The 27,759-nt window shown below is 39.9% G+C and overlaps 1 protein-coding gene across 3 annotated transcripts in view; it reads left to right on the top strand.

The window, feature by feature from the left end:
• MACO1 (macoilin 1) overlaps window positions 1-27,759 on the top strand; it is an 89,040-nt gene that overhangs the window by 3,934 nt on the left and 57,347 nt on the right. For 2 of the 3 annotated variants that reach the window (XM_054999400.1, XM_054999399.1), the window contains exons 2-5: window positions 17,821-17,962; window positions 18,369-18,495; window positions 23,060-23,183; window positions 26,427-26,605. In XM_054999400.1, the coding sequence (XP_054855375.1) occupies window positions 17,821-17,962; window positions 18,369-18,495; window positions 23,060-23,183; window positions 26,427-26,605 (572 nt within the window). Of the gene's footprint in view, window positions 1-14,316; window positions 14,374-17,820; window positions 17,963-18,368; window positions 18,496-23,059; window positions 23,184-26,426; window positions 26,606-27,759 lie in introns of all 3 variants that reach the window. The other variant, XM_054999398.1, reaches the window with a different exon arrangement.

Here is a 27,759-nt window from a genome sequence, read left to right as displayed (position 1 = left end):
CAGACATAATGTTTATGCAGACCTTGAAATCATAACATGTGTAGCAGTGTGGGTTCTACTTTGCATTGGTTTGTTTATTTATTGCTGTCAAGTCACAGCTGACTTATGGTGACCCCAGAAGGTTTAAAGGCAAGAGACATTCAGAGGTGGTGGTTTGCTATTGCCTGCCTCTGCGTAGCAGTCCTAAACTTTCTTGGTGGTCTTCCATCCAAATACTAACCAGAGCTGACCCAGCTTAATTTATAAGATTCGGCTAGCCTGGACTATCCAGGTCTCCTCTGCTACCTGTATAATTTTAGTTAGGTTTTTTTCCTAGTTCCACTCCCCCTACTCCAACTCAGCAAGTCAAGACTGATTGACTTTTCCTCATTGAACACAAGTACTCTGGCATATACTGTTGACATTTGATTAATTTGGCCAGCAAATTAATTTGTGACATTAACCTTTCCCATAGTTGCTAACTCCACTTATTTTTTCCCAGTGTGGTGAAATATATTTTTTCCTTGAATTTTATTCTTCCATGCCAAAAAGCAAAATATGTCTGAGTTATTTTGAATAATCCTGCAGAAATAACTCTGGGTGAATGAGCACAATACAGCTGCCTAAGAGGTGGAATTAAAAACAAAACGTGTGTGTCAAACATAAACAAAACATTGTTGAGTAGTGGGTCTCTTGAGGAAAACGTTGGGGGGGGGGTCCATGTTTCACTGTGAGGTCTACCTGTTCCCCCGGTCATGTTTGTGGTAACCAGTAGTAAGTTGAATGAGCTATCATCTTTCTCTGATTTTATTTCTACAGTATATTACCTTGGCTTCCAGCTGAGGTGCCATTATTAACATGTCTGTGCTACAACTGGATGACAGGAAAACAAATGAGAATGTTGCTGGATAGTAACTACTAACTAGGAGCTAGGGAGGCATTTTTAAATGTATGTATACTTTGTGTATTAGTTTATATACAAGTTAATCTAATTTTTTCATGTTGCAGAAAATGCCCCCTCCTTTATACATATGTATATATGATGCACATATAGCTTATGTAGAGAAGAGTAGCTTCTAATGGTCTTCTCAAAATTTGTAATCTGTGCCCTTGCTGAATATCTTTATAAAAAGTGTTGCTTGTGTTCCTGCTGTGTTTCAGCAGTGGCAGAAAGTGGGGGGGGCAATTTATCTGTGCAGGAAGTAAAGGGGTTTTTTTCCAGTTAATGTGTAGTATAGCATACTAGGTTAGTGTATGAGCTGAGAGGGTTCCCAGTTCAGACTGCTCATCTGCTGTAAAGCTACTCAGACGCTATAGGCAACCCCGTCCGCCCCAGCCAAGAGGGTCATACTGACATTCCTTACAGGGTTGTTGTGTTATTGAAGTAAAGTATGTGGAGTGCTGTGTAGACATTCAAAGCACTGTATAAGTAAGAACCAGTACTATTACAACAACAAGTCCTCTTCCATCAAGGCTAGAAAAATCACAACGCTGCCTAGTAGCACCTAGAAGTGTCATGTTGGCACTGAGATCCAGAGTGCTGTTTACTCTCACCCAAAGGACTGACGTGTTCCCAGTGGAATTTTTAATAGCTGACTGCTGCCCAGCCAACAAGCTACCATCATACCATAACCAACATTTGACATTTCTCCTTAGTTTGTAAAATTAGTTTGCCCTGTGGCTTGGTGGGGGGTGATGGTGGGATCTGTGTTTGAGGAGAAAAAACAAGTCCAAAGCCTCTTTGGACTCACGGGACTAACAACAGTGTTTGTGGGCGCCTGACAGGATTCCCCCCCCCCCCCAGTTTTCAACAGAGTCCAGTAGCACCTTCAGGAATATTATTTGTGTCATTTATAGTCCACCTTTCTCTCTGAGACTCAAGGTGGATTACATAGTGTGAGACTGGTACATATCGTGGATATTTTAATAAACAATTTATTTCAGCATAAGCTTTTTGTGAGTCAGAACTCGCTTCCTCAGATGCGTATGCATCTGTTCTTGTTTGCAGATTAACTTTTTATCAAAACAGTGAGAGTACAAATTATTTAAAAATTAAGGGAAACAATTGGAGTGTCAAGCAATATTTAATGAAAGAAATGGCATTGCTCTTCAAGTGTCCTTTATTATAAAGTTCTCTTCCATTGATTGTGTTTTTGCATTGAGAACCATGAATGGGTGAGAGTTGCAAAACCAAATCTTCTTTCACCAGGGGTCGCCATAAATCAAGTATGACTTGAGGGCAGGATTTCGTTTTCATTCTTTCAGTAAGCAGTGATTAGCAAAATGTGTAAAAAGCATGTATGGTCTGCTTTTTGACTTTATTTAAATGGCCATTTGTTGGTATTTTATAAGTTGCCTCAGCCTCAAGGCAAAGGTGATATGCAGCACTTAAGGCCAATAATAATGTAGTTCAGAAACACTGAAATCGCTAAAATCCAATAAAAACTAGCATCGGAATTATGTGATATTAATTAAAACATTAAAAGGATGCAAGCAATGAAAGCTGTATTAAACATATCAAGGTAGATAAATTGTACGAAGTAATTTCGGCAATGGTTATATTCATAATAATTTGCCAAACCTTTTGGCCACAAGGTATAACCAAGGTATTAAATGTTGCACATACAGTGTTGTGAGAGGTTTTATGTCTTGTTTTGTGGGATGAAGATCAAGCAGTAGTGCAGCCCTAGAGACACAAGCAAGAGTATAGGCCTGACTCTAACTCTCTAGCCAGCCTCGTGGGTCTTTGTCTTCCTAGCTTAGAGTGCCACAAATTGCTTTTGTGTCTCTACCATTGCCACCAGTTTGCCATTTAAAAAGTGTAAAGTCGTGCTTTTTCTAGCTTTATTTGTATTAATAGATTACTTAAGGGGGAAAAAACCCTAGTGTTTTAAAATTGTATTCTGAATTTCAAAGGCAATAGTACTTCACAGTGTACATATTCTGGAGGGGCAAAATAACTTTATATAGACCATACTGTATCAAAAGTAAATCCAAAAGCTGCTATATTTTAAGAACTGGTTTTTATTGCTTCCTTGGATGGTATATCAATAGGTGATGCTCTTTTAGTCACACAGTTCTGAAATTCCTTAAGTCAAAATGGAGCTTTACTAATGGTAGAGTCAAGATTCCATCTCTAAACATGTTACAAAAACGTGAAGTAAGGGAAATGTTGAATTCAGTTGTACAGCTAAAACATTTTTGAAGGAAGAATGTTGGATGTTCAGAGAGAGCTGAAAAGCAGATTGCTGAAAATCATGGGCTGTGATAATGTACTGGTTCTATTTATAGTTCACTCGGGATCTGTATAGGCAGTAGGTGGTCGGTAGAAGCAAATGCATATAAGAAAGATATTAGAATCTTGCAAGAAACCTTTTTACAGCTAACATTAATTAACTGAAACTGGGTCTTCTCAGTGCAATGTGCAAACTGCAATTCATCTGTGAGCGGTTTTTGTACTCTGGGAAGTTGCTTTTATTACTGAATACATCAGGTATGCTATACAGTCTGTATTTCTTCATATCGAAATCAGAGATGGCCCTCTTTTATTTCCAGTTTGTGGGATCTAAATTCTCCTAGTCAGGCTACTTGAGAACTGGGAACCAGTACAGTCTAAGCTCAGTACAGTGCACTTGTGAGTCAGTCTGAGAAAGGCTAATCCCCAGCCTCCAAATTCTGAAGGGAGGGATGCCCCAGAAGACTTGTGATAATGCAGAGGTCCCATGGGTGTCTTTTTTCACCACTATGAAAGTGGAGAAATGACAGGTTGGACAGTTACTGTGGTGCCTTGAGCAGAGCTGCTGGCCTTGCCCATGTTGCTGTCAGTCTAGACAGTGTCTCTTGAACCATGTTTCTCGGACTATCTTGCAGGTGTTAAAGAACTGGATACAGCCTAAATCTTACCTAAAGAGCACACCTAAATCTTAGCTAAATCATACATTTAGAAGTTCCTATTAGTACCTGTTGTTAGCTCAATCGCCTTAGCCAATTGTGCAGCCGCATCCTACATGTAATTTCTTGCATAAACTGTTTTAACATGAACATTGGTTATTCATATTAATAAAATATTTTTTGCTGACCAAAGGGATGGGGAGTATATCTAAGCTGACAAGATGCTTTCCTGAAATATCCTCCTTTCCATTCGAGAATAGGTGCATCCTGTTGAATTTGTTTTTAGAACACACTAGAGTTTCATCTCTGCTGCTGTCTTACAGGGAAGGATGGCCATAGGATACTAAAGGAGCTTTGATGGAGGTTGCTTTTGTAACTACCTAAACACGCTGTCATCTCACCTCTGTCTCCAGTATGAAGTATCACGTTGGCATGTACCACTCTTCTGAGCCTAAGGAGCTGCCTTTCAACTTAAGTGGCTCTTCTTTTAATGCAAGAGCCACATAGGTTTGAGGAAGGTTCCTAAGGTAGGATATATGCCACGGTTTTTATTAGTTATTTTCACCTGGACTGTAATTTTTGCTCCCATCTTGACATTTTATTTCTTACTGACAGTTTCTTTAGGCAGTACCTGTTTGGCAGGTTGAAAATTGCCATTCTAGAAAAATGATGTGCTAAAGGGTGATTAACTTTTTAAAAATAGGTCTCAGAAGTGCTTCAAAATGTGGATGCTCTCCTGTGCTCACTTTCTGCCCCCTCTTCAGCCCAGTGGGTCATAACATGAGAAGGAATCTGCAGATGATCCAGTTATTCATGGTTCATACACTTTCAAGTCACGCTACGATTTGATTGTCCTTAAAGTGGTAGTGATCTATGTGTAGCGTGCCAATAAAATCATTGATGTATGTTTAAATGCAGGCAGTACAGTATGGGAGCTGCTTTGGTGAACTATGTTGAGAGAGGAAGAGGAAGGAATTGTTTCCTCCCTAACCACAACTGGATACATGCCTATAATAGTCTTTATCTAATTCTTTGGACAGCTCACTTTAGCTGCTGCTGAGCAAATGGGGACATTAGTGCAGTGACTGTCATGATTGGCTGCAAGAGGACTCCTCCGAGGAGCTCAGGGTAGGGCGTATGGTTCTCCTCCCCTCCATTTGTCCTTTGCAGCAACCCTATGAGATAGGTTTAGGATAAAAGACAGCATGACTGGTCTAAGATTACCTAGCGGATTTGAACCTGGAACTATCTAGTTCTTGTCAACCACTATACCAAACTCAGAGTAGTAACCCATCTGTGGAACTGTTAGCAAGACTGCTTTTGAAACAAGGTGGCTGCTTTCTTCAGTTGCTGTTAGATGCTAAAGATTTTGTTAGTGACTAATATATAATGCAGCAAGTGTTGGCTTTGCCAAAGTAGATGGCCAAATATTAATGGTTTTCTTCCAGCATTTTACTGGAAACCCCCCTCCCTCCTATCTAATTGGTTAAGAACTTGGCACGTACCACTTTCTAGTTACTTGTTGTCATATCCTTCATAAGTAGCAAGTGGAAATTGCTGCCAAAAATGTGTGTGAAATCTTTCATTCTTCTTAAGCGGATCAGGACTCTTCACTCCTTTGCATATTATATTCTTCTTCTTAAAATGGTATGTTGCAATTAAAAATGTTCTGTCTTCTATGCTTTTTCTTAATATGTGGCTTTTAATTTTGTTAAAACATTGATTCTCCAAGTCCCTATTTTTGACATCTGCAGTAAAGCCTTCAGCTTTATTGTTGATATAGTTCTTTGAACTGCTGCATGGCTGTGATAGCAGATTTCTACAGGTTTAGTTTTGAGACTAATTCTAAATTAAACTGGTAGAGTATTTTCAATTGAGTGTGTGCTTCTTGTGCAGTGTACCATAGGATTCCATGCTGTTCTTCGAGCCATCTACATTAATTTCCCATATGCTTCCTTTATACTAACCCTGCTGTCAATTGCCTGATCTTCCCCTATTGTGCCAGGAGGAAGTGTAGATATTTAATGGACTGTTAATTAGCATTTTCCATATGTATGTTGCTCAGAGCTCTCGTTCTTTCTTGCGATTATATATCCTTTGGATAAAATATTCCTGTCCAAGGTTCAGTTTATTCCCCCCACCCCACCCCCACACAACCATATTGGTTGAATTCCTTGCTGTAAAGTTTGACGTTTTGCATCTAATTCAGAACTTGATGGTTGATGTCCCAGTCAAAAAAAGATGAGAATGGGTTTTTCTACAAACCAATGGGAACTACCAAGTTTGCAGGGGGGAAACAACTTTTTTTTTAAAAAATGGGGGAGTTAAAAGCCCCACAGAATTGAGCAATCGCCCACATGAGATCTCATGATACTGTATCACTAGATCATAGCTGCCATTTGGAGGATTGCTAGCTAACTCCAAATGATGACAGAAAGGTTAGGGAGGCAGATATTACAGTGCTTAATAGTTGACTTCCATCTAGAGATGTAAAATTTCCAGAAATTTTGAAGCCATGGGGGGAAATCCTTTTTTCTGTCTCTGTCCATTCAGAATAAAAGGAAATTTTGAGGAAAATTCAAGTATGTGCAATACTTACTGTCCTTTAATATCTAGACTAATTTTACTGCTTTAACAACATAAAAAGCATGCTTTATAACTTACTTAACATATAAAATTTTAATATTTGACTTATTTATGAAATTTAAAAAGTTATAAATGTCTTAGTTTTCTACAAGCAAGATTACAAATATACAGAATACTTGAGAGAGAACTGCAAGCTGATTTACCCTCTGCTACCTTAGCACATGTATATTAATTTTTCCTATCTGAAAAATAAAAAATAGAACTTAAACAGAAAAACCAAACTTTGCGACAAATAACATAAAATATGTTATCTGGTCAGGAAAAGGGAAACACACTCACAATAAAATAGCATATTTTAATATGTACTTAAACTTTATAACATTAAAGCACTGAACTATTCAATAGTGTATTATCAGCATACGCATAGCATTTTAATTATGTACAAAATTAGTCTCATTTAAGTATAAAAGTATCAGTACCTCAAGTCTCTAATCAGAAACAGTTTCTAAAACTTTTTACTGTGAAAGCCCTGTGCACAAGTGCTGTAACCTCTGGTATGTATACTTCAGGAAGTACCAGGGCGAGTATTTTTGGGAATAGGTACTTTGTAGCACTCAAGGGTGACAGGGTAGCACTGGGAGTGTGCGCCATATTTTAATGTTGCTATCTGTTTTTACTAAAATATATGATGCATCCTTTAGCCCCATCTTAACATCAAGACTTTTTCCATCTGGGAGTATTCATTCTCTTCAACTCTCCTACATTTCAAACCCTTAATTTTATCTTAAAGACTAGTAACAAAATAAATTGAAATGTAAATGTGCCAAAAGTAATCGAGTATCATTTCCCAATCTTTCCTTTCACTTGCTTCCTGACTATTTCCTTCATCTTCTCTGACCTCTTACAGTTTTTTCAGTTGAGTTGCAATTTTTATCTAATCAAACATGCTGTTTAGGAACATGTACTTGTTGCTGACTTAATGCTGCTTGTTCTAGCATGATATTACAGACCTGGAAAAATATTTTGCATCTTACAGCAGAGGAAAATTCTGCCACTGGTCATTTCTTCTAAGTATAAGCATATTTGAGATGTTGTTGTCCCGTTCTGTATGGACTAATGGCCTGTGGCTGAGCTAAATTAAAATGGATGTAGAATGGGTTTTATAAATATTTTTTTGAAACGTTTGTGTTTGTCATTTAAGAAAGGATATTCCCTGCCTTAGGACAGTCATTTAAATGCAAAGTGAGAATTGTCTGCTCTCTAGTCTGTGTATTTGCAAACCAAAAGATTACATTAGCACCTATTTACAGATGTTAGTACACTAAGATATTGCCTTATCTGCGTTGCATCTTCATTGTTTCTGTCAAAAAATACACTGAAAGTCAAGTTTTTCCATAGGACTGTATTGAGGCAAAGTTTAGTCTTAAAATCCTTTGGCCCAACCCCAGACTGTTGATGTAGCTCCTTCTGTAGTAACCAGATTGCCCTGTTTAATAAGTTGTTTGCAACCTCTAACTTCACCTAATTTAAGGTGTAGGAGGACAGCTATATACTGCCGAAGGAGCCTTAGGACAAGGAATGTAGTCAGTTTATTCATTCTTATTACATACACTTCCCTGTAATACAAGTGTAGTTCCACACTTCATATTCTTTAGGTTGCCTTTCCTTATGGTGAAATCATTCTGCCTTATTTGCAATTAGCTCCCTTTTTTATCTATACCCATAGGCTCTCTTCAATATTTTTACTTTCTGCCTTTGCCTGTTTCCATTTCCTGGGATAGTAAAAGCTATATGCATATTGCTTACTCTTTCATACTCCAAAATTTTAACTTCTTGTCATGTAAGCTTGGGCAGGATAAGATTGGAGCCACTGGGCTGATATGTTGACAATAGATGCTACAAGCTTGGGGCCTCTGAGGAAGGGGGAGGGACAACTTGGAAATCTCAGCCCCCCCCCCGCCAGTCTCCCCCTCCAGGATTCTATAAACTCCCAGAAGTTTAAGCACATTGCTTCCTCTCTTCTTTTTTCCTTTATCTGTTTGCTTTCGATATTCTATTCCATTTGTAGCATTTTCAGTCTTCCTCCAGCTTTTGTGTATGGGTGGGTGTGGTGGGGTGTCTTTTCTTTTGGTTAATATAAAAAGTCACATTTTCTGCATACTTGGGGAATCTCCTGAGTAGATAGATAGCCTACACCTTTTCTTTGGGTGACCCTGATGTATTGTTTTCATTATACACACAGAGGCCAGCCAGTGTGCTGTTTGTGTGTTTCCATCTGTGCTTCTTCCTGTGGTATGTTGTTGTTCATAAAGTAAAGGGAGGCAGTCAGTTCTGAGAGACTACAGAGGTGGAGCTAAAAGCTCAGTTTTTTAATGTGCCAAGACAGGTTTCCAAAGTGCATATGGCAGTAATGTTGAAAAGTAGGAATCACTGTGTGAGCAAACAAGATGGTTCTGATCTATGGGAGAAAGAAGAGAATTAATCTTACAGCAGCCCCAAAAAAACCCCAAACAACCCAAAGCTATTCTATTAGGGCTGGGAAGCGGGGGAGGATTAGTAGCTTTTAAAAAGGAACAGAAACAAACACAAACTAGGTCTTTGTATGTACTCACTGTGGGGCAGTATGAGCCATATCTATCACAAGACTTTCCTTATGCGATCAAAGCCAGTTGTTTTGGTTTCATATCCTGATTGTTCAAGTCAGTATTTCCATCCTTTTGTGAGGATTTCCCATTCCTCCATTTTCTGGTAGCATAAGGCCATCTGTAACCCTCTGAACAGTTTGTATTGAGGTTTTGTATTCTATATGTCTTCTGTATTGAAACAGTAACCTTGAGAATGGGGCGGGGAGCAATAGTTCATGATAACACTATGATTACTTTAGCATAAATGAGTGTGCATAACATGAAACAGTTCTGCTGGCCATAATGGATCTCTGTTGAAGCAAAGTGGGCTACCCCATGACTGTGCTCTGGCTCTATTACAGCACATGTAAATGTTTTGCGGGGGAGTCAGAGCACCATCTCTCAGCCGTTCTCTGGGTTCCCAGACAGTGTTCTAACCAAGCCATGGGAAATTTATCCTTTGCAAGCCCTTGTGTTGAAAGGAGAATTTCCATTGGTGGGGGATAAAAACACCGTCTCTCATTCCAGAGAAGAGTTAAGAACTGGCATTCTAAACCATCCTCTCAGAAACTTTTGCTGTATGGCAGAGCAGAGACACGGCCAGGTTTTTTGAAGGGAGAGGTTGGAGCATCACTGTGTCAGTGCCTCCCTCCTCTAGCCTCTTGTGGGGAGTGCAGTCTGCATAAATTACTCCACTGGACCACATTTATCCCATGGGCCACATACTATGCACCCAAGGCGTGAACCACGCATGACTGTTACATCCAAATTGGCAAACTGTGGTTACCGCCTATCTCCAAATCAGGATTGCACACCATCTTCAGGACATCACTTTCACTTCTTGTTTGAAGAGGAAATACTACATTTTGTCAGTCTGGATATAACAACAGGGAATGGAAGTAGAAAATTGCAAATAGCATGCGATTTGCATGCTATATAATCACCTATATCTGATGGTGTGGATGAGTGATGTCCTGAAGGTGTAAGTTCACAATGTGGGAAAGGCCTAACTTTAGTTTGCGCTTAAATGGAATTTGTCTCCGCATTTGAGGAGAGAGTATATGAACGCAGGGTTTGTTCATGTAGACGAAACCATGGATTTGACCCATATTCTTAAAGTATAATGATGATTTTCTCCAGCCCTCTTATACTAGTCAGTCTTTATCATGAAGTCATATGCTTGGACCTGTCATCTAGAGCAGTTTAGTGTAATTTATTACTGTCTGTCTGCACTGGCAAGAAGGAAAAAAACACATAATATTAAACAATAGTAGATACACTTAAAGATTTCACCTTCCACAAAAAAAAATTAAAATAAAATTTCAGCAGTATTAAATATATCAGTAAAACAAAATAAGACCATCATATCAAGAGACAGGAAAGTAAAAGTAGATAATGAAATTTTTAAAAAGGATAAAATACCCTATTATTAAACCAGGGCAACAGTAACAACCAATAATAAAATCTGGGAGATGAAAAAAAGCCACTGGAGAGGTGATGTAGACATTCTCTAAAATAAACCAATCATATCCTGAAATATCCCCAAAGGTGTTCCTGAATAAAACCTGTTTAATCTATTTCAGAAATCTTGAAGTGATGGACACACATTACTTGATAATTTTTAGCCTCCTGTAGAGTTACAGAAAGGAGTTAAAAGCGAGGTGGGATCTTTAAAGAAGAAGAACCTTTCATTCCAGGGCAATTTACCCGTGTGGCCCATTCCCCTTCTCTCTCCTGCTAGGAGAGAAACTTGCTCAGAGAAACACAGTTATTAACTGGCCAGTCATCCTGTTCTTCAAGTAAGCCCAGAACTGTCTTCTACTGTTTATGCTCCTGTGGATACATTGAAGCAGGATCCTTATTCTCTAGTTGGCAGGCCAGAAAGCAGTGATCTCAGGGACTGAAGTCTATTTTACCTTATTCATTTATACCCCACCTTTTCTCCCCAGTGGGGATGTAAAGTGGCTTACCTCATTCCCCTCTCCTCTTTTGTATCCTCTCAACAATCCTTCAGGTAGGTTAGACTGAGAGTGTGTGACTGGCCCAGTCATTGAGCAAGCTTCCATAACAGATGAGGATTTGAACCTGGAGCCTCCCAGATCCTAGTTTGATACTCAAACCACTTCACCACTCTGGCTTTCTGTCAGTTGCCTGTCAGCCTCACTTGTTCAATCTCGATATGCCCATTTCAACAACCTTTGATAGATTTATTCATTACATTGTATCTTTCTTTCCTTCTGTCATGGCAGTGCACATAGTGTTCCCATCCACACACTGACTGGATCCAGACCCACTCAGCTTCTACATCATGTACTCTTACACTGTACCCTGAAGGGCCGTGCTTAACAAATGTCAATTCATTTTAGTCAATTATAGCTTGCCCCTTCATTTCAGTAATATTCAGGGCAGCTTACAATTTACATTAAAGCATAATAAACCAACAGTAAAATTAAGCAGCTAATTTCTTTCTCTCCACTCACAGGAGGTTCTCGAGGCATTTGTCTTCAACCCTCAGCAAAACTTCTTGCCTTTGCAATCTAATTATCATCACTCTGTTGATTCTGACCCTTTGTAAAAATTCTTTGTTTTCAGTGCTTGGTACCCAGGGTAGACTTTTCCTGCCAAAAGTCTTCCTTTGCAGTGTGTCACTGATTTCTCCAACTTCTTGCTGTCACTGTCTAGACCCTTTCTTCTACATAGAAACTGTTAACCTAGCACTGTCTTCAACCGTGCCTTGTTGCCAGTACGACAGTCCTGCAGTTCACATGGTTAGATCTCTTTCAGCATCTAGCAGCTGTCATCTGTCATATTTAGACTGTATGTTCCTTTGGTCTTTCTAAGCACGTCCACGTGGCCTTCTTATTTTGACATCCGCTATGTCAAAAGTCATTGCTTGTAGAGAATGTTCGCCACGTAAGAACTCTGAAACTTCTCTTACTAACCAATATAACAGATTTCGCCTCCATATGAACTGTCTTGCTGGATGAATCAAAGATCTTTCTAGCAAAGAAGTTGCACAGAACCCTCTGACATTATGCCCACTCTCCATTTATCCCAGATATCTGGAACTCATAGGTTTACTGACAGTAAGTTTCACTGCAAGCTGTCAAAAGTTATAGACAGAGACAGCCAATCCTATGAGAATTTGTCTTATCTTAAAAAAATTTAAGACACCTGCCATTGCTGTATTTTGTAATTGTAATTTTGTAATTGCAAATATCTGGTGAAGACTTCTGTTAAGACTGTCTCAAACCTACTGCCGATTAATTTCATTGGATGTTCTCAGGCTCTAGTTCTGAGATCAGAGGAAGAAGAGTTTCTCTGTGCCTGCTCTCTCTCCAGTAACTAATTTAATCACAGCATCTAGGGGGAAGAAGAAAATGGAGCATACAAGCACAGGACTTGTGTTTATTATGCCTGATTGTCGTTTGGCCTCCTCCTCCTCCTCCTCCTTCTTCTTCTTCGTCTGCCTTTCTCACTGAAATCCAAGGCGGATTACGCAGTGTGAGTGAAAATACAATATAATCAATAGCTAGGATGTTCACTGAGCAAAGTACAACAATGAACAGTAGTACTTAGGACAGTCAGTAAAAAGAGATACAATAGAGTATGGTAGCGGAAAATTTGAAAAAAAGCATAGAGATAAAATCTTTCTGAAAGAAAAGAATTTACATGGCATGTTAAGCAACATAGAAACTCATGACATGTCTGCACCAGTAGACAGTACTCATCAGAGCATATAGTCCCTGTCCCTGCCAATGCATGTCTCTGCCTACTAATGCACGGCCCTATAATCTAGATAGAAAGCCCTCCTGAATAATTCAGTCTTGCATAGTTTGTGGAATGCCAAGAATGTGGGAGCTTTCCTGACTTCCTCAGGCAGCCATTCCATAAGGTGGGGGCTACCACAGAGAAAGCATGTGTGTGGGCAGCTGTTGATTTTGGCCAACTGCAGGGCGGTACCTACAGAAGGCCATGTCCAGGTGAGCAAACCTGCTCTGGCAGACCATAAGGGCAGAGGCAGTCACACAGATATTGAGGGGCTGAGGCTATGAAGGGCTTTGAATGTGATAGCCATGATCTTGAATTGAGTTCAGTAACTGATGGTAAGCCAATGGAGTGACTGCGGAATAGGAGTGATATGCATGCTTCACCTAACTCCTGAGAGTAAACTAGCTGCAGCGTTCTGCACCAATTGTACTCTTCAGGTCAACTTTGAGGGGAGGCCTATGTAGAGGCTTTACAGTAGTCTAGTCTCAATGTTGCTGTGCCATGAATCCAGGTGGCTGGATCGGCTGTGTCAAGGTAGGGGGCCATCTTCAAGGCTCGTTGAATTGTGAGAAGGCCTGATTTGCAGCTGCATTTACTTGCTTCTCTAGCAGCAGCGCTGGATCTAGTATAACCTGTAGGCTCCTAACTGAGTCAGCCAGGGTCGGCTGAACCCCATCAAAGGTCGTAAATAGAATTGAACCAGCTTTCTTTCAGTTCTTTTACACAACTGTATCTGCAAATGGATCTGCAGGTACAATGGGAATGCCACAGTATGCATCAATAAAATTATAACTCCTTATTTCCATTCTGCGAAAGCTTCGGAATTGTTTGAAGTCATGCCTTGATGTTGCTATACTCATTGAGGTACTGCATGGTTGTGCTCGAAAGTGGTAATTTTGCTGCTTTATGAGAAAAGACGAAAAGGAGGAGCAAGTTGAGCAGCACAGAAAAAGAGAGAAAGCAGAAAAGTATGAGTGCATGGATGGAAAGGATAAAAAGATTAATGTAGGGAATGGAGGTGCAGTGGAAAAATGCAAAAAAGGAAGCAGAAAATGAAGAAGAAATCTTATCTCTAGAGAATTGCTGTTGTCCTAAAAGCCTGTAAGCTTAGGCAATGCATGCGGCATAAAGTGTTACTGATCAGAATGCCTTTTAGAGCACATGGGACAGGTGTTCAGATGGGCATGACTGATTAGGGTGACAGAAACAGCTACCCCCAAAAGGAAAAGGACTTGCAAATCTGATTAGGAGAGTTTTATGATCAGAGCCTATAATAATGTTATGCAAAATCTGCAGATGAAGCAAATCAGTCTTCCAAATGCTCTCTATTTTTGTACCTGAGGGAGCCAGTTCTTAAGATAGTGACTATTTTTTGTTAATGCTGTGAAATGCAGCTGGGAACCACTCTGCAAGTCCACACCAAATGTTCTGATCACTGAAATCCCTTTTCTGTGTCATCGTTTAGGTTCTTCTTTTTGACTCCTTCAGCTATCCTGACTAATGTTATACCACATTTCAATAGGTATGGTTTTTTTCTCCTCCCTGCTCTCTAAATTGTCGTTATCATTGACATGTTCTCTTCATTTTCTTCTGTCTTCATCCTTGATATTCTTTCATCTGTTTACTCTGCTGTCTTATCACTGTAAAATGGGGGAATCGAATAAAGGCTTGACTTTGCTGAAAGAACATTACATAAATTCTAGGCCCTTGCCATATTCAGAACAAACAACAGAGGACTGCATTTTTTCTTTCTCCTTCCTCCCCTTCACTTGCCTGGTTCCCCCTATTCCTTTGTTTACTTGCTTTAACCATTGTGTAATGTTATATGTTCATCAGTGATTCCCAGAATTGGTATCTTAGATGGATTTTGAAATTTATTTCAAACCCTAATTTCAAAGTTTGGGTACATGGCTAATTGTTGTTAGCTTTAGCAACAGCAATGATGCAAACCTGTGAGTTTGTAGCGCACTTCCAATCTCACAACTATAGTCAAGAGACTGGGAACATTAATACTGCACTGGCCATAGGCCCCTCGATTTGTGAAGCTCTTAACTTCCTACTTTCCAAATACTTTATCACCTACTCATGATTATAGCTAGTTGAAGACTGTTTGGAAACCTCAACTAGTTCAAAATGCAGCATTGAAATTGCTAACTGGCACAAGCAGTTTGAAGTGCATCTTACCAAATAATGACAGATCTACACTGGCTACCACTTTGTTTCTGGGGCCAATTGAGAAGTGGTGGTGTCTGATCTTGGTCCAAGATGGTTAGGGTTTTAAACTGTCCGGTCCCAAAATGCAGTTGCCTGCCCACTGAGATCTCTTGCTAAGACCCTTCTCTCTGTGCCCCCACTTTCAGAAGTAAGCTGAGTGGCTACCAGAGATGGGACTGTTCCACTGGGGAGCCCTGATTATGGAACTGCCTTCCAACAGCAATAATTGAGGCTTTCCCTTGATTTTGTTGTTGAAGCTTTTTAGGTGTTAATGTTTATGTTCTGTCTTCTTACAGGTGATACTAGTAGTTTTGTAGCAGTTGCTGCTGATCTTGTTTATTATGTGGTTGATTTTATAGCTTAGTCCTTATTTTATGATATATGTTGTTTGTTGACTGTGTGTTAATTATTGTGAGATAGAAGCCACCTCAGACCTGCCATGCTAAGAGTGCGGCAAATAAATATTTATAAATATTCCAGTGGATGGAGACATTCCATCCAAGTATAGAATTGGAATCTGATCTGAGGCCAAAAAAACAGGCTACCTTTGTGGAAGAAAATCTCATTACATGATTGTATAAGCCTCCTGAACTGTACAAATAAAGTCATTTCTGTTTGGACATGTGAACATTCCATTGTCTAGCACCTACAATAAATGTTTTTTTAGGCTTTTTACTGGAAAGAGAGAGAGCTCTTGAAAAGCGAAATAGTGTTTCACGTGCTCTCCGTGTGAAAGGTTTTCTGTGTTTGTGATCAGGAAGCTCTTACTTGATTGTTGCGTGTCCAATAACTGCTTGAAAAGCTTTCTTGATTTTATTTTTCTGCTGTAAGAAGCTGTATTGTGTAATGTGTGTACTGTTTCACTGAAATAACTTCCAGAAACTCACAGTAACTGGTGAATTAGTGTGATATCTTTATTCTCACCAAAGGGGAGAAGTACTTTCTGTTGTGTGTTGGCAGTGAAATACTACTGGAGGGCTGTTCAGATCTATGAATAACCTTTTGTATCCAATGCAGCCTGCTTTTTAATAATCATATGACCATTGAAAAAAGAAGCAGCAGCATTTAGAGAACTTTAAGGCAACAACTGTTCACAGTCCTGAACTTTTGGCATTGAGATAACAGAGGGAATACTAATATACGTATCATCATCTTATGGTTTTTGCTTTAATTCGCTCACTCTTACATCTGCACCTTAAATGTTTATTTGACTTCTAACTTGCTTATTGGAAAAGGATGGAGAAATAACACAAACTTCTGTGTATTAAATTCATTAATCCATTCAATGAGATTTTGAAATAGGAGTGAAAACAGTCTAGACAGGTGTATCTATTGTCATCCTTTACAGTCTGTTTATGTACAGAGGTATTTGTGTAGTGTATAATTCCTTGCCTCTAGTGATGCTGTGATGTGATTGACTGCAAACATTTTTTATTTGGATGTATATCGCCCCAACCCCCATTGGAACTGTCAGAATGGCTGATAGTTCCATTGTTTGTTTGGATCTATATCTCTTAACAGGCTCACAATAAAAAATAGATCACATAACATACGTAGAGAGGAGGGGGAAGACTGTGTAAGAGATGGGGGGGAATCAATATGGAACTTGGCAACAATAACACCTCCTACATATCAAGAATGATGAGTTCCTCTGTAGATGTGTAGATTTACATAAATGAAATTGTCTATCACACATGACAGTTGATACTACTTGTTTGCTGTGGGCAGATGTGTTCAACTGTTCAAGAAACAGGCATTTTAGCAATATCCTCTCATTGGAATTATGCCTGCAGGTGTTTGGGCTGTTTAATTTTGCAATATCATCACACAGATGTATTTCAAATAATTCTTCTCATAATGCCTGACACTTTGTGAAGTTCATGAAAGGCCTGAATTTAGTCATTTGCTAATAAAAATCATACCTGATGGCATTGTCTGATGGTAGCTGGTCCCACAAACAGATTACATGGTATACTTTTAGTATACAAGTAAATGTATACTTTTCATCATTTGCTTGGATGCTAGAATGTTCTGTGGCACACTTTGCACTAACTTCTGAGTTTTCTTGAACAATTTTGCATATAAGTGACTGCATACAGATTCAGAATTGGCACAGAGACACTTTAGTAGCCTTCTTGTGTATTTCTCATCATGCTCATGTAGGGATGAGACGCACTGAACTTTTGCAAGCTTTTCTTGTACAAATTATGCATTACATGAGCATTGCAAACAGATGCCGGAGGATTGTAAATCAAAAATGGTAACCGTAGCAATATACTTTCTTCTTACATGAGGAAAGAGCTGCTAGCTGAACTTCTCTAGAGAAAAATAATGGCACAAGCATATTGGAGAAGCTGCAAAAGTCTTGCTTTGACAGTTACATAATATACCTTTTCTCTAACAGGAGAGAGACAAAAACATACAAACCTTTGAGTGTATAGCTTTAAGTTAGCACAAGTTCTTATGCAATGACATTTTCAGTATGTGTCACACTTTATGGAATAGGGTTATCCCCATATATTTATTCTGAACAAGAAGAGTGGTGTTTGGCTGCTTCGCTGTTTGCAGATGTGCAGGAGCACAGCAGTAGAGCACACGCTTTGTCTGGAGAAAGTTCCAGATATTTTTACTGGAAAGTTCAGGGATTGTGTCTTAGGTAGCAAGTGGTTATGTTGACCTGTGGTTTGAATATGTATATGTGTATATGTTCTGTGTGTATTAAATTAATGTTTTGCTTTTCTTCCCTCTCTTTCAGTACCTTTCTGTACCTGAAATTTCTTGTAGTCTGGGCCCTTGTCCTGCTGGCTGATTTTGTGTTGGAGTTCAGATTTGAATATCTTTGGCCATTCTGGCTGTTCATCAGGAGTGTTTATGATTCCTTCAGATACCAGGGACTGGTGTGTATAACAGCAAACTACTTTTTTTCCTCTTTATCTTGTTTGTAAGAATTATTAGTGGACTGATAAATGTTGTAGGAAAATAGATGAATAAAGCATCCCTGAAGTAAACCAGTTCAAGCTCATTCGGTCTTGTGAAAAGGTCAGATGGAATCTTAATCTATAAGCAACATATAACCTCCTCAAAGAAAACCCTTCCTTTTGATAAGACTAATAGAAATAAGGTTTTGCCACTGTTGCTGTTTTTAAGGTTTCCTTAGAAGTGTGAGATGTTTAAAAAAGCTTAAATAAAAGAACATTGTAACCCATCATTTAAACTTTTTGGAATGTATTTAAAATATTAACATTCTCTCCTTCTCTCTCTCTCTCCCCCCCCCCTCCCTCCTTACCCAACTTTTTCTTTCAGGCCTTTTCAGTATTTTTTGTTTGTGTAGCATTCACGTCCAATATTATATGCCTGCTCTTCATACCAATACAGTGGCTGTTTTTTGCTGCCAGCACATATGTTTGGGTACAGTATGTCTGGCACACAGGTAGGCCATCTAATTTGTTAACATTTCATTATATAAATATTGGAGAAGTGTGTAAGATATGTATGGTTATATTTTGCAAAAGTCTCTTCCCTTGGTTGGAGTTCAAAGGAGTGCCCAGTTCAGTCTTGAAATATCTTTAACTTGCTGACATGAGCTGACCACATCATCTTGTGGCTGACACTATACCTTGATTAATATAGCTCAACTAGACGAGATGCTGATGTTCAGCCTTCTGGTCTCCAAATGTCTTTAATGTCAAAGTGACTCCTGGAGGTGTGGTGGGGTTATGGGCAGAGGATATTATCTTCTCCTCCTCGGCCATGTTCCAAATAGAAATCAGCTTCTCTGAGCTGCTGCTACCCCTGGTAGGGAAAAAGACCGGCAAGCTAAGCTGTCTTTGTCTCCCACTGGAACATACCCCCATGGGAGAGGGGGCAGAAATTGTGTGCGTGGAGGGAAGGAAGAGTTGATCCCCTCCACCCAAGCTGCACAACTGCTTTAGAAGAAACTGAAAGGCGTCTGTCACTCCAATGAGCCCACATTGACCTGTTGGCTGCTGAATTTCTGGCAGAGAAATTGGATCATGTTGAGTGCTGGTCAGGCCTATTAGGCATTTCAATCGGCCTCTGCAAAATAAAGCAAGACCTTAAACATGTTGCTGGGGAATTTGATAGTGGTGGGCAGGTTGTTTTTTATAGAAGTTTATCAGCCCTTTTTCTCATTGGGAATCCACAGGGTTCTTAGGAACACAGTTCGAAAACTACTGACATAAAAGATCTCCAGAATAACAAACGAAATACTGTGAATTTTTAATTCTGGAAGTCATTTGGTGATCAAATCACAGATTCTCACAGGAATAATCCATACATTGCCAGTAGCATGAAAGCTTCTTCCCTGTGGCTCCTCTTTTCAGGCTACACTGTAATGTTTGGGTACAGGAACCACCGGCATAGAGTCTGGCTTGTAAAGCTGTTTGCCTGTGAAGTTTTTTTTTAAGGACCCTTTCCAAAAGGGTGAAGTGGGAAGCTTCATAAAAAGGAAGCATATTGGTTCTTTCATGCCATGAATGTCCAACAAGTGGCTTACACATCGGTCTGTGCAGACAAGCTTTTTTGTGGATTTTTTTGCAGCATTGACGAGGCAGTGAGATGATCCTTATTGCCTAATTGTCTCCCGGCTGGGAGATGATCGGATAGCAAGGAAGAATATCCTTTCCCTCAGTGTGTAATTGTTGCAGCCAAGTGTTACTAGGGTGCTTTGGTAAATCAGGAATCTGACATCTGAAACAAGCTGCTGTGTGAAAGGAAGAACCCACTAAAGGGGTTTAGCAGCTGTAATGTGGGAACTGCTTCTGTGTGGCTGCTCTCCACAGCTCCTTCCTCCCCTCTCCCCATTCCTTGTGTGAACAAACTGTAACTTGAGACTATGAGTTTAAAGTAGGTTTTAATACCTTATTTGGAGGAATATGAAACGTTAATCAAGGCAGAGTTTATTTCCATTCTATCTCAAATCTTTCTCCACCCTTCCTCAAATCACTTCCCCTTCTTTTCAAGTTGCCTTTTGGCAAAATGTATTCAAATTTTGCAAAGTTCATTTACAGGGTACAGTGAAGTGTAGGAGAAAAACAAGAGGGCTGCACCAGTCTCATAGACAAGCAGGCAAAAAACTCAAAGATGCAAGTAAGGAAAACATATTTGTGTATTCAGATTAAAACTCCCTACACATTTTGCCAAGAAGGCTTCTTTAAGGAAATCTGGTGGTCCTTTGATATTCTTTCAGTGAGAATGCAAGATCAGTAGTGACCATCACTATTTTCCCCTGAAGTCTTCTTGGCAAACTGCATAGGGAATTTTAATCTAAATAACAAATACTTTTTGCTTACTTGCACCATCTGCTTTTTTGGCCTGCTTTTTATTTACAGTGAAGTATATTCAAATCTGGCAGCCCTGATGTAAAGTGGTGTGTAATATTTAGGGTCTCTCTGGAGTTTTCAAGCATCTAAAGTGCTTTTGTATAATCGTTATACCTCTGAAATGTGTCATTGTTCCCATTTTGTAGAAAGCAGGATGAGGCTGAGAAAAGGGCAGCTTGTCCTAAGGAGGCTTCCTGACTTGTGGTTCAGTCTTTTAGTAACCATGCTGTACCAGCTCATGTCTATCAGCTGGCAGAATTTTAAATGTACGGGGGATTTGGGGTGATTATCAGTGCAGTCCTAAGCAGAGTTGTACCCTTCTCAGCCCAGTGACTTTACTGGACACCGAAGTATGTAACTAGAGATCCCAGGTCCCCTGGTGGGGGCATGGTATCTCCCATTCCCACCCTTTGACCCCTGCCTCCACTTACCTGGCCAGCCATGGGGGAACGCGCAGGAACAGGCCTCCTGAGCATGCTCCCAGGCTGGTATGACAACATCACTCCCGGGAGTGACGTCGTCACGCCATCCCGAGAGCGCTCGTGCGCTTCACAGCGCGAAGCACTCACACATGCACAGTGATGTCACCCGGAAGTGATGTCATCACGCAGGTGCATAGATGCCAGCCTCCCCTCCCCACTGGGTACAGGAACCTGGCAACCCTGTATGTAGCTCAGTTTAGTATTGCGTCATGTGGTACCTAGAGATGAGAGAGCCTGGTTAAAAAAAAAAATCTGGAAAAAACCTTTTTTTTCTGAAGATTCTTTTTCAGGTTTTCTGACAGAAAAATTGGAAAATTTGGGGGAGCATCAGGAAAAAATGAAATATTTTCTTTTTCATGTATTTAAAAACTTGTTTTATTGTTATTTACAAAATGTGAAAATTATTTTATTTAGAAAATATGAAAGAAAATGTATCATAAGGCAAGGTTTTTCATACTCAGAATATATAGCATGAAAATATCTGAGGACTTTTTCAGTTTTTCCAGTGGAAAGAATGGGAAGTTAGGGGGAGTACTGAAAAATGCCTCCTTTGAAATATTTTTTTCATTTCATTTTATTTATTTACAAATTTTATATCCCACTTTTCTGCCCTCATCAGGGTCACCAAGGCAGCCAATAGATTAAAAACATAAAATATACATGATAAAAAATGTCTTAAAAAGTGAGGCAAACCTTGTCTTATAAAGAAGTTTATTCATTCCAAACTTAAAGCATGAAATGAGGACTTCAATTGTGACATTTTGAGGAGTACTTTAAAAAAAAACCCTCTTATACAGTAGACATTCACAACATTTTCAAGTACTTTTTTGCTTACATGTAAATTATTTTACCCAAAACTAATATGCTTCAATGTGTTTAATGATAATACATTATTAAAGATTTCTGTATTTTCAGTGTTAGACAGCTTAATATCCAAGAATACTTGCAATCCTTCTTACTGTGACTCAGAGATTTTCTGCCCAAAATAATACACTTTGGTTTACTACAAAATTTATTTTCTACTTTTATTTTTCCTATCTCTTAGATTGCAGAAAATTAAAGATACATATTTTGGTAGCATAGAGCGCAGCAGTTTTCAACTTTCTCAATTACTTGTTATACTCGCATTTTTTCTTATAGAAAATTAAGACATTTATACTTGTAATTCCATATATCTGTCAAACCGTGTGATTTTACATATGAATTATTAAATTATGCATTTTATATTGTTCAATCTGTAAAATGTAGTTTTAAGTTTGTTAGGAAAGTAAATTTCACATATATTTCATTCCCCCCCCCCCCCCAAATTCTGCTTTTTTCCTGGGCTGGGAGTTCTGTCGCTTCAGAATTTCCAGAAATTTTACATCTCTAGTCCTAAGTAGAAATGTACTCTAAGGCCACTGATATCAGTGGACTTGGAGGTATGTAACTCTGTTTAGGATTGTACTGCATGGCACCCAATTCATATCCGATCTTCTCGAGGAGAGTGCAGAGTAGGAATAGCATGGGGTAGATACAATTTGCCATAATTAAAGGATCTGCTCATTCCAGAGAAATATTCCCAAACATTTGTGCTATCGTGATTGGCCCTGCTGCATGTGTCCCCACCATCTGTGTTTCGGCAACATACTAAAAAGCCTCTTTATAGTGTTGCGCCAAATATGTCAAACACCTTCCTGAGGAAGGTCCATATGGCCTCCTCGCTGATGGTGTCCAAGAAATAGAGTAGTGTTGTTTGGTTGGTTTCAGGAGAGGTTTGAGTTAGTTAACTTTATGTTGACTGGGCAACTGTGGTATTCTTTCTGTGGTAGGCTTTCTGTCTAATTTCTGTGTGGGTTTAGATTTATATATGTTAAACTGCTAATCTGCCTTATGAGGACCTGTTAGGTCACAAATTGCAGGATATAAATACTTTAAATAAATTTACTGTTCTCTTTTAAATGTAATGCAGGACCAATTGAACATACTACAAGACGAAATTTATAGGTTTTTAAAATCCATGTTTTGAAAAGAGCAGCTTATTTTAGTTCAGTACAGTTTGGTTCTAGAACTGTCATAACAGAGTACTGTTGATTTTGATTTCTTAATTTCTAAATTCGTTCTTTTAAGAATTCTGGTTTCCTTTTATATGTTAATGATGTTTGGCATTCTTTTTGTCTGTCCTCAACAGAGAGGGGAGTGTGCTTACCAACAGTGTCGCTCTGGATACTGTTTGTTTATATTGAAGCAGCAATTAGATTTAAAGATCTCAAAAACTTTCATGTAGACCTCTGTCGACCTTTTGCTGCGCACTGGTAAGTGTTCTCCAAATGTTTGTTTTTTTGTTAAATTTTTATTCAAATTGTATGACCTTGTCTCCCATTACAAAACCAATGGAATTTCAATCTTCATATGCTTCAGATGGTCAACAGTTGTATTTGTGAGGACTTAATTCTCTAGAGTACTGAATTGTACATCTAAGCTGGCTGTGAGGGCCCCATACCGATTGGCATATCAGAAGTAAGTGGGTGGGTGGTTGTCCCTCAGATCTTCATGGATCTGAAGCTTTTAACTATGTACAAGAAAGAAGATTTCCTGCAGCCTGGATTTCTTCTTCTTTCCAGCAGCATCTTTGATGTATAATACCTGTTGTGAGAGGTCTGAGGTTATAGCTGTGTGTATTGGGTAGGGGTTGGTTTCAGCAATTTGCTGACTAAATCAGGATGATGGCAAGTTAAGCTGGCCCCTTAGAAGCACTTTCTGTACACATGTTGTTCTTTGGACCCCCAGTTCTACAGTAACAGCAAAAAGGTAGGAAGGATCTTGTGCTACGTAGAGTATTTGTGCATTCCTTCATAGAATAGTTTACCTTGCACTTTGACGATGTCAACATTACCTTAGCCTTCCTTGTTCAGCCAGGATTCAGATGCTGATGATTTGCTGGTATTTGGTTATATGAATAGCTCGGATGATTTTATATAGGGAATTATTAGAACCATAAGGCCCCCTTTTAAATATATTGTTTCACGATTTACTTAGTACTTTTCTTGCTTTACAGTTGTGATTTTAAAACCTTAGCTGATACATTAATTTGTTGCAGTTCAGGATTGTAAGCATATTAATTACCAGTGGAGCTCCACTGGAGTCAACAAGGGTCATTTGGCAGAAGTGTGCCCAGGACTATTGCTTTAATAGAATTAGTGGACTGTTGAACTATAATGAATTAGGATAGCATATTGCCTGTTGCAGAGAATTAATGTATTGCTTTAACATAATGTAAGTGTTCCAGTATTATGAAGGTGCAGTGGAGAAAATGATACTTGCTGAAAATATGGCTGTTTCTCCTGTTAACTGAGAGCTGTTCTGCAAGAGCACTTTCTCCAACCACTCAGGGCAAACCCTATTCAGCATCTTGAGTTAACTGAAGCTCATGGACATCCACCCCCATAATTTCTATGTATGTGGAACATCCTTTTCATAAATGTAATAGTACCCCGACATCCTGGAGGAAAGGGGCACTGCTTCTCCAGTCCTTTGCACAAATTACGTGCCAGTTCAGGCATAGTATTTCCAATCATGGAAGCTATGGGTTTTTGGTTGGTTGGTTGGTTGGTTTTGGTTTGTTTGGGATTTTTTTTGTGGTGGGGATCATGAACATGTCTTGAGAATTTCCTCTTCTCCCTGCACAGTCATATCCACTAGTCACCTCCTGCTTCAGGCAACCAGTAGTTTGTTGTTGCATCCAAACTAGCAAACTATGGTTTGTGCTTGGTGCTGGAAGCCACAGTTGCCTTGCTGTGGACAAGTATGAGCCATAGGCTTGCATCCCACCTAGAATTCCCAAGGGAGGGGTGTGATATTTACCAGTTTCCCCTCCTGCTGGTAGACCTTTGATTCCTCCTCCCAGGCTACTTATGGGGCCTCCCAACCCCCAGGAACAGCATTTCAGGAGGTGTTTTGGACTGCCATGGGAGGGGGGAATCTGCAAATGTCTTACCTCCTCCATTTACGCACACCAAAATTCTCAGTGAGATTCAAGCCATAGTTTGCCAGTTGAGATGTAACAGCAAACAATGTTTTTTTCTAAACCAGGTAATAACTGAGCAACTTGGAGACTGCAAAGGGAGGAGGGAGCACGTGAGCACAAGGCTCATAGTTTGGAAGACTGGAAACATCATGTGCGTGAACTGACACTCCTGTCTTGACAGCAGCTTATATGTATATATGATAGATCATCTGAAGAAGTGAGCTATTGCTCACAAAAGCTCATATCCTACCACTAATTTTGTTAGTGTTATAGGTGCTACTGGACTCTTGCTCTTTTCCATGTATATATGATAGAGAGACTGTGCAAAAGTGTTTTCTGACATTTATTTATTAGAACACTTATATCGCACTTTCCCTTATGGCAGTTGGTAATACATAATTTTAAAAAACCGTAAATAACAAGAAAACCTCAGTCTCCATGCTTCCCTACCTAATAAAATGCCTGCAACTTACAGTCTGTTGAATGTTCTGGTAAATAAAATAGCCTTATAGTGTTTCCTAAAAGTTTCCAAGGACAATGCCATCCTCACCTTATCAGGGAGCCCATTCCATAAAACAGGCGGGCCATATTTAGTGAGGGAATACCCAGAAAGTAGCAGACTGAAGGGAGAGTCCTTTCGGGATGTGGCTTCCTGGCCAAGAAGAGCTTTAAAAGTCAAAAACAGTAACTTGAGCTGAACTTTGAAATTAATTGGCAGCCAATGAAACTGTTTTAAAATAGGCAAGAAGTGCTGCCAGGAGCCAGCCCTTAACAGTAATCAGAGTGCCTCATTCGGAACCAGCTGTAATATTCAGGTTGGCTTCAACAACATCCCAACATAGAATATATATGACCACTTTGTATTTCTAGTTTACAAGGGGGAAAGAGCAGTTGCATACCAGTAATTAGAGTTCTTCAAGTTGGCATTTTTGCAGTCACGCAGTTTGTACCTGTGCAGTAAAATGTGGAGCTGCTGAACCTCAACAGTGTGGCTACAGAAAAGGTTCTTGGGTAAAAGCAGTTCTTGTGAAGATTCTTAGGGTGAAGTTTTAGCTGGCCAGAAAATTGAAGGGTGGGCAGCACTGAAACTGGTTGACTAAGGAATGAATTTCTAAATTGTTAACTTATTTCAGTGTGCTTAGCCTGTACTGCTTGATGGTAAACTTTTCCCTTTTGCTTTATATTAAGCATTCTCAAGTCCCAGCGCTTGAATCTGGAAGTCTTCCCATGACCAATAAGGTTACTTCACCATTGAAATGATACAGTTGCATTGTCATTTCTGTTGGTATCCTGTAATGTTAGTAATCATTGCTTTAATTCTAAGACTTAATTTGTTGTTTGCCATGATATATAAATAATCACACTTTAAATTATGAATGAATATCAATATTATGTTGTTCCTTTCTGTGAGCATCAGGGCTTCTGATGAGGATTGTAATCATTATATATTTGGTTGTATCCTGAATATCTCAGTAGTTTACCCATGTCTCTATTAATAGTTGTCTTTTTTTTCCTTCCACCCCGCATCCAGTATTGGCTATCCTGTTGTGACTTTGGGTTTTGGCTTCAAAAGTTATGTCAGCTATAAAATGCGATTAAGAAAACAAAAGGAGGTACAGAAAGAGAATGAATTTTACATGCAACTTCTTCAGCAAGCTTTACCCCCAGAACAGCAGATGCTACAAAGACAAGAGAAAGAAGCAGAGGAAGGTAAGTGGCTGCTTTTTCACAGGTTTCTGCAATCCATGGCTTGTGCATTTGCAGCCAGCCTTGTATACATGTGCTCCTTCTCTGAACCAGTTTCTCTACCTTCTTCTGTCTGCAGTGTTAACCCTGGTTTATTTTACACGTGCGCTGAAACAGACCATGATACTTCCAGCAGGGCTGGATCTAGGGTTGCTGGCACCCAGGGCAACCCAAGTCCGGCCCACACGCACGCGTGCACATCACGCATGTGCTCTTGGCGCTGCGTGATGGCGTAATTTCTGTGGCTGGGGGGCTGCCCATGCCATTCACCTGTCCCGCAGGACAGGGGGCGCGCAGCAAGCCAGCCGCCCCCTCAGCGGGGCAGGTGAATAGCACGGGTGGCCTCCCAGCCACCCGCGCTGCCACCACCAGCTCCGCGGCACGCCGGGGCAGCCAGCTTGCTGCGTAGGCAGTATGCTGACGGGGCAGCAGGCTTGCTGCATGCCCCCTGCCCTCAGGGCAGGCAAATGGCGTGGGTGGACTCCCATCCCTCTGCTCAGCCACCTGTGTGCTCCCGGTGGCTGGCAGCTGCGCCCAGCACCCCCTCTTTGACGGCGCGGTGGGCAGACTACCCCCCTGCCCCCCCGTCGATCCGGCCCTGTACTTCAAACTATGCTTCCCCATGCTCTCATTACTGACCTGTAACTGTGTTCTCTACCTCTGTAGAATGTCTTCAGAAACTTTTAGAGTTCAAGAGTTGGCAGGTTAGGCACTTCTTCCGTCCTTTTGCGAAGGACAACTGGCCTCCCTGAGCATGCTTCTAGAAGCTATTCGGTTCTTTCTCGACCACGTCATGATGGCAACATCATTAGGCATTTTTTCTGAGATTTTTTCTAAGAGCTCCTATCTTCTTATAGTTAAAGAGTATCCTTCTGGTGCTATAATTTTTTCAGCTACCAATTTTAGTTTTCTTGGGAAAGGGTTTTTTTCTTCTTGTCAAAAGGGACAAAAATGATTCACTTATTATGGCTTCCCTAATAAGGGGATGTGTTTTTCTTCGCTGTGATAGTCTCCAATAATTTGCCAAGCAAACCCTCCAAGCAATCATTTGAGTTCAACAGGTGCTACATTGTCTGAATGCTTCAGAGGAATATCCCTTTCCAGACTCTGCAAAGCGG

This window comes from Eublepharis macularius, chromosome 15, assembly GCF_028583425.1.
Source record: "Eublepharis macularius isolate TG4126 chromosome 15, MPM_Emac_v1.0, whole genome shotgun sequence".
Lineage (NCBI taxonomy): Eukaryota > Metazoa > Chordata > Lepidosauria > Squamata > Eublepharidae > Eublepharis > Eublepharis macularius.
The sequence above is the reverse complement of the archived record's forward strand: the minus strand, read 5'-3'. Positions and strand labels throughout refer to the sequence as shown.